Consider the following 7,493-nt stretch of genomic DNA (forward strand, 5'->3'; position numbering starts at 1 on the left):
GCAGTTTTAAGGCTTATTTAGGAGAAAATTATGTTTTATGGGGGACGGATTATTCTCATTTTAATGGTTTCTTATGGGAAATAAATTTTCGGAAGACGAACTTTTCGCCTGACACACACTTTCTGGGAACCAATTATGTTCGTGAGCTGAGGTATCACTGTATTTCATTTTGGTACTCTTGGTCCTCCACAAGAGGGAGCCCTTTGCCATTCTTCCATGCTTCGATTGTATGGCCTCATCCATGCCTTACCTGATAAGTCATGAGGAGGATTCTCTGGCCTCTTCCATTTATTTCCGATATATTTTTCAATATTAACTTCGATATATTTTGCATGTATGCCAAATATGCAAAAAGAAAGTGTTCCAACCAAATAATACCCTTTTGTCCCAAGGACAAATTCACATGTCATTGCGAAGTTTGAGATCACACAGGAAATGGATACCAAGGAAGCAGTGCGAGCTTTTTAAACGGAGAAGGCTTAAATGTCCATGTCATGTTATTTTAACATTGCATGACACAAATCATATGCATTTTACCGTAGCCCAAGAGAATCATTTACTTACTCAACACATAACACACAGTCAGCCACGGCATATGCAAACAACAAATGGCCTAAACACATACTGTACAGTACATATTACCTTATTACCCCAAGGACAAACAACATGGCTAACTAACATTTCACATCAGCCCCAAACGCTAACTTCACCTGAAGGCATCGCATGGTCAAGCAACATAATGGAAGTTACGATAGAGCCGAGGTGCACCAAAAGGAAAGTTCAGTCTCTACAAACCGCAATGCTTTGTGGCACGTCAAGACCAGGGAATTGTTTTGAGACTTGAAGGGATATGATGAACCTTCTCATGTAAACTGTTTCTTGATACAGTATGTGCTGTTGAGGAGAATAGAACAGAAAATGGACAGGCTTCACTTTTTGGAGAAGCCAGAGAATTGTTTCACAGCTTCCAACGCATGGATACTCCAGGAGCACAGATGGAGGCCAAAAGACTCCTCCACAAACATTGTGATGATTTCCAATTTGCCAAAGACCAGTATAGTCGATGATCACCTCAGCCTAGGTCTTCCCCTTAGAGAAGAAGATGCTAATTCCTCCAACCACTGCTGTGTCATAGAGCAGTGCGTCCTCGCTTAAAAACAAAGCTGAGCAAGTCTCCAGCCAATCGCAGGGCACACAAACAACCATCTGCACTCATACTCGTATAGAGGGACAATTGTGAGTGTTCCATTAACCTGCCACGCATGTTCTTGGAGTGTGTAAGGAAACTGGAGTACTCGGAGAAAACCCATGCAGGTTCGGGGAGAACATGCAAACTCCACACAGGAAGGCCGTAGCCGGAATCGAACGCTTCACCTCCACACCGTGAGGCCGACACGCTGACCAGTCGCCCACTGAAGACCAGATGGAGAGAAAAATATTTTGTGTTGTGGATCTAAATGGACTTAAACTTTTGAAGCAAAATGTACATGTTTTGTGGGTGTTTAGTTGATAGATAACTGTGTTAATTTCAACACTAGGTTCTGCTTCCCTTCCTACCCCATTTCATGATACCCTTACCAGTACCAGTAATTAACCTGGTCAGGTGTGGCTTTTCAGGTATTGCGATACCAAACGGTTTTCAGCCACATTCACTGTGGTAGTTTTTGCATGTACTGCAGAGCCTTTTTTGTTTGTTGTTTTTTTGTTGTTGTTTTTACGCATCATTATACATTGCCATAGGTGCTGTATAGAATTTTTCCTTCATTAATGAATTCAAACACGTTTTGCCACAAAAGCACCGATCCTTATTTATTCGATTTGCACGGGAGCAAGTTGGACTGCCTTATTTACCTTGGAGAACAAAAGTGAGTTGGGTCACACCTCCTCACATGCCTCTATATTTGTGAAAAACTTGAATGAAAGCAGACGGACAACATTTTGGTGCCAAGAAGAGAGGTATGTGATGTCTCTGTCTTATCAAACTAGTCAACAGCAATTTTTCATCAGGGATGTTATCCCTGAACATATTTTGACTCACACTGGTCAATTGATCAAATTTTCTTGCACATCATGTGTTTTCAGTTTTTTTTTTCATCTTGTGTTTTTAAGTTTGATGCTTGCACAATACAGATTTTTACCATGCGTTCGAAAAAACATTCCACCTGTTGTTGAACAAAACTCTTAATTCATAAACCTGAGTAAATATTACTATGATTATTATTATTATTATTACTATTCTTCTTCTTCTTCTTATTATTATTATTATTATTAAACCTGATATGCGAGAGAAGAAACAAGGGGAAATTTGGAATCAGCCCAAGGAAGTTCATCTGGAAGCTTCTTACTGCATCTCTGAATAGCCAATTGAGTGAATATTTGTTGAGCAGTGTAATTGAAGGATCAGATTGTTGCAGACTGGCACAAGAAGGCTGTTGTGTCTGGCAGTGAAGTGCATTTGTGCATCCTGTTAACTTGCAATGGCTCTTTCAACTGTAACTACCTGGGCAAGGGGTGCTCACATGTATATATCTGACTCTAAAGATTTTACAGTTTTTTAAGCAATGCAAGATGACAAAAAAGAGAAACATTGATCCCATTCTTGCAAAAATACATGTCATATACTGACAAAGATGTAAAAGACAATTTCAAAGTTTCGTGCTCACACCAGAAAAAAAACTGTTTACGGCGGCCACTTCTCATGCCTAATGCCATTCATACAGGTAGAAAGACAGCTGTCTACTTTCAATGGACTCATCTCGGGTGAATGGACTTCTCCTACTCACGTTAAAAGTGTGCATTCATACATTGTTTTGACACGGCATCACTTATGCTGTTTGTTTTGGAGAGGAATGCCAGAAATCATATTTACCGTCGTTTACGGTGCTTCTCGCGGGTAAAAACGTAATGATTTGACATTGTAGGTCAACTTCCCATTAACATGAAAACAGACAACGTAAATTTGGTAGAAAGTAAAAGGAAAGTACAAAAAAACACTTAAACCAAGAACCCCCCCCAAGATAGTCACTTAGCAAAGTTGACGTGTTCAATGGAAGTAGGAAGAAGGAAACAACTTATCTAGTCCTACCCTTTGTTCTTTTTGTATTTTAACTTGTTTCATATTAATATGATAATAGATCAATCATGTCAAGTACATCCCAAAATGAAAAGAAGACAAAAAAAGTGAGCATCGAGACTTGCTCAAGTATGCAATTGCACTTCCACTTACAGGCATGACCTAAGCACACACTCTAACACATTTATCACGATCCTCTCATACTCATAATAAATATTCCGTTCCATTACACTCAAACTCGCATCTTTATAAATTACAGCAGTTTTTTTTGGACATTATTTTTCAACCCGTTTTTGAAAACAGCAAGCGATTTACACTTTTTTCAGGCCGGTTCCGAAATTATTCCACAAATTAGCACGTATTGCAGAAACACACCTTTGCTTAATGTTTGCTCTTGATTTGGATTTTTTTTTTTTTTTTTTTTTTTGTCGAGGCCAGTACACCGTAAGTCTCTTTAATTTCAAACATCTTCCGCGGTACTGTGGCAGAGCAGGTTATTGTGTACTTTGTACATTAATTGTGCTATTTTAAACCCAACTGGATCATAAAATTTCAGAGTCTTTAATTTGATAAATAGTGGATTCTTTGGTTCAGCATATTGAGATCGATTAATAATTCGAAATGTTTTTTTATAGTTTGAAAATAGTTTACCTTGTTGCGCTTTTTATAATACCGTCCACAATGTAGAATCATTGAACTGGATTAAAAACTCATAATTTTTGTGTATTTTGAAACTTTACATTCAAAATCTTCAAGAAACTAAAGAAAAAAAAGTCAGAAATCAATCATAATTTTATTTTACACAAATGGATTTGCTGTTTTAGATTCCACTTTTGAGCTAGCTCACTGAGCTTGTCTGATAAATCGGAAATTAATTAAGCACTTAACGAACGAAAACCACTGTCTGTATTCAAGAATTTAATTCATTCAGCAACAAAAATTAATCAACTTCATATATAACAAAGTGCATTAGAATGTTGTCAGTATGTTTGATTCGGTTCATAGACAACATGATCTTGACAATGTGCAAAATTAATGAAATAAGAAAATTGGAATACAATTATATTTTAGCATTAAAAACATCATTTTGGCAATAAATCTGCACAGTGAATTATTATTATCTGAATTATTAACATGATTAAGACTCATTCACGATGTTTAAGTTGAGCATTCTCATTATGGTCAAAATATTGCTTTGTTGTTTAGCTGTGAGGTATCCCATGGTTCAACTGCATTTTAGTGAGCCTTTCACTTCACTTCCTTGCTCTGTAAAGGACGACATTTTTTGAAGCCCCCCCACCCCCAATGATATGTTCAGATTGGTCCAAATGGAGGACATGCAATTGAACACGCTGAACGACAGGACCAATGCAGAGGCTGCGCCCAAAGGCCGGCAGAGAGAGCAGTGGTCCAGGAAAGCGGAATTCATCTTGGCTACAGCAGGAGGTATCATTGGCCTGGGAAATATCTGGAGATTCCCATACCTTTGTTACAAAAATGGCGGAGGTAAACACATTACAGCTAAAGTTGGTTTCAATACTAAAAGGAAAAGAAAAGATGCTGTGCACAAAGATGAAGTATTTTTGGTGTCCTACTCACCGGTTGAATTTGAAATCAAAATTGCTATTATTCTTCTTTAGATTTTTCTTGCTATACTGTTGTGTCTGTTTTTGGAGGGGTGTGGGGGTGGTTCTCTATTTTGCCAAAATTCATTTTTTAAACCTTGTCCCTCTCGTCAGAAATGCCCCAAACGTATAAAAGGTCATTTTTGTTTCAAAGGAGTCTTCTTCATACCCTATTTGTTGTTCTTCTGCACCTTCGGTGTGCCGCTCTTCTTCCTGGAGACATCGTTGGGCCAGTACACCAGGCAGGGCGGAATAAGATGCTGGAGAGCAATCTGTCCTCTTTTTGAAGGTCAATCAATTCATCAATCAATCAGTAGTTTCAAGGGTGAAATAGTCAACCGATTCAATCTGCAATTTGCTGCGACATAAGGATGTCCACCCTATCCGGTGACATTGCAGTGTGTGCTCCATTTCCAATGATACGAGTATCCTTTCCCCATCCCATAACATCTGTCTACTCGTCATATACTGTACCCAGGCGTAGGATATGGAAGCCAGCTGGTTCTTTTCTACCTGGCGTTTTATTATGTCATCATATTGGCTTGGGCCTTCCGCTACTTGTTCGCATCCTTCTCATCTGAGCTGCCCTGGGCCAGCTGTCTCAACAGTTGGAACACAGGTACCGAGAACCGGTTTTTGCCAATACTGATCCATTGCCCTCATTTGACTTTCTTATTCGTTCACTTCGCAAATAAAGACACATGTTCTGAGTACAGACCCAATCACACACTGCAAGAGTTTGAAAATGGCACATCTTCGGTTGTGGAGTATTGGGAGTAAGTATAGCATCATATAAAGCCCAAGTGTGTCTTTTGGTGGATGTTTCTAATTGATCTCTGCGTCAGGAGGAGAATTTTGGGACTATCAAGTGGAATTGAACATGTGGGAAACGTTCGATGGGAGTTGGCCCTTTGTCTTCTTCTTGCCTGGCTATTGTGTGTCCTCTGTATTTGGAATGGAGTGAAGACCACTGGGAAGGTAATGTGTCATATACTGCACATCCCAAGTCAGTACATCCCACATTTTGTTCAATCATTTTCTCATGAAATAGCAAAATTGTAAACAAAAATCATTCACTGCCAAGAAGAGTGCCCCAATAGCAAATTGAACGGTGCACCATAGGTCAAGTAAAACAAATTAAGGATTCAGGAGGATGTTGTACAAAGTACAAACTCTGCACACAATTATGAACTATCAAAAACACTCTATAACAGTGGTTCCCAACTTTTTTTTGTCATGTACCCCCAAGCCTTTTGTCATACAGTGAGTACCCCCTAAAACACCTGTTGATGATTTACCAAAACTAGAACATAAAACAACTGATTATTTAATGTCATTCATGAAAACTGCAGAAAAAAACTTTTGCTAAGTGTCATTTTTGCTCAAGGTTCACGTTTTTTATTTTATTTTATTTTTTTTTTGCCAAAAGTAGTCATTGTGGGCTGCCCGGTGGTGCAGTAGTTTGACCTCTCAGTGCAGAGGTACCGGGTTCAATTCCAGCTCCGGCCTCCCTGTGTGGAGTTTGCATGTTCTCCCCGGGCCTGTGTGGGTTTTCTCCGGGTACTCCAGTTTCCTCCCACATTCCAAAAATGTGCATGGCAAGCTGATTGAACACTCTCAATTGTCCCTCGGTTTGAGTGTGAGTGTGAGCGTGGATGGTTGTTCGTCCCTGTGTGTCCTGCGGTTGGCTGGCAACCGGTTCAGGGTGTCCCCGCCTACCGCCCGAAGGTGGCTGGGATAGGCTCCAGCACCCCCCGCGACCCTTGTGAGGATAAGCGGATCGGAAAATGGATGGATGGGTAGTCATTGTTGAGCAAGGCAGTGGTGCCTTGAGAGATTTTTCGGGTTGCTGTCATGTTGGACATTATCGCTGCAGCCCAGTGTTTGAAGCAAATATATCATGTTCCGCTTCTGTATTCATTACATGTGGGCATTCCGTAATGAACTGTAGCTTCCCAGTACCAGCAGAACTCAAACAAACCCAGATCACGACACTCCCACTGCTACCATGCTTGACTATGGGCAAGAAGGCAATACTCATTAGTCTTTGTACTCCTCAAATGGTTTACACAGCACACACGGTTGACATCATCTGAACCAAAGAGATAATCTTGGCTCATCAGACCACAGGGTATGGTTCCAGCAATTCATGCTATTCGAATGCTCAACAGGAAACTGTTCACAGCTATTCTGTGCAAAATTTTTAGAAGAGGCTTCCATTTTGGATGACAGTCATGCAGACCAAATCGGAGCAGTGTGCAACATATATCCATTGACAGGCGCACTCAACCCTATTCCAACCTCTGCAGCACTCATATGTCGAAAGACAAACAGCGGATATGACGTTTAGCACACGCACTCCACTTCTTTTGGTCGGCCATGACCAGGCCTGCTCTGAATACAACTTGTCCTCTATAGCATCAATTCTTTTTGCTCGATCCTCAGGGAGTTCTTTACCAGATTGAGCTTTCAGTGGCCTGTAGGCCAGAGTCTTTTGAGCGATAACATCACATTTAACACACCTGCTCTGCTTTTCCACCCAAAGAGCTTTTATCACTTACAAATCAGTCACTTGACACCAGACAGCGAAACAGCTAATTCGACGTTTTCCTCACTTTTGTTACCAGTGGCTAAAACATGAATGGCGGTGAGTTGAATTATATTGAGGGACAGTACATTTACGCTGTTGGGCAAGATGTCCATGTGAATAATTGAGAGTTTATCTGATTGACATGGAGATCTTTTCAAATTTGGCATGTGCAAAAGGCTCAACATTTTTTTAAACTATATATATA

General features: G+C 40.1%; 1 protein-coding gene across 4 annotated transcripts in view; it reads left to right on the plus strand.

Moving 5' to 3' along the window:
• The first annotated feature begins 1,569 nt into the window (after positions 1-1,569).
• The window catches only part of LOC109531474 (sodium- and chloride-dependent GABA transporter 2-like), a 28,697-nt gene continuing 22,773 nt past the window's right edge, over positions 1,570-7,493 (plus strand). For 2 of the 4 annotated variants that reach the window (XM_019895779.1, XM_019895780.1), the window contains exons 1-4: positions 4,323-4,579; positions 4,853-4,987; positions 5,177-5,474; positions 5,544-5,676. In XM_019895779.1, the coding sequence (XP_019751338.1) occupies positions 4,384-4,579; positions 4,853-4,987; positions 5,177-5,474; positions 5,544-5,676 (762 nt within the window). In that variant the 5' untranslated portion in view covers positions 4,323-4,383. Of the gene's footprint in view, positions 1,957-4,322; positions 4,580-4,852; positions 4,988-5,176; positions 5,475-5,543; positions 5,677-7,493 lie in introns of those variants that run through there. The other 2 variants (XM_019895781.1, XM_019895782.1) reach the window with 2 other exon arrangements.

Source organism: Hippocampus comes, unplaced genomic scaffold (genome assembly GCF_001891065.2).
Source record: "Hippocampus comes isolate QL1 unplaced genomic scaffold, H_comes_QL1_v1.1 scaffold420, whole genome shotgun sequence".
NCBI lineage: Eukaryota > Metazoa > Chordata > Actinopteri > Syngnathiformes > Syngnathidae > Hippocampus > Hippocampus comes.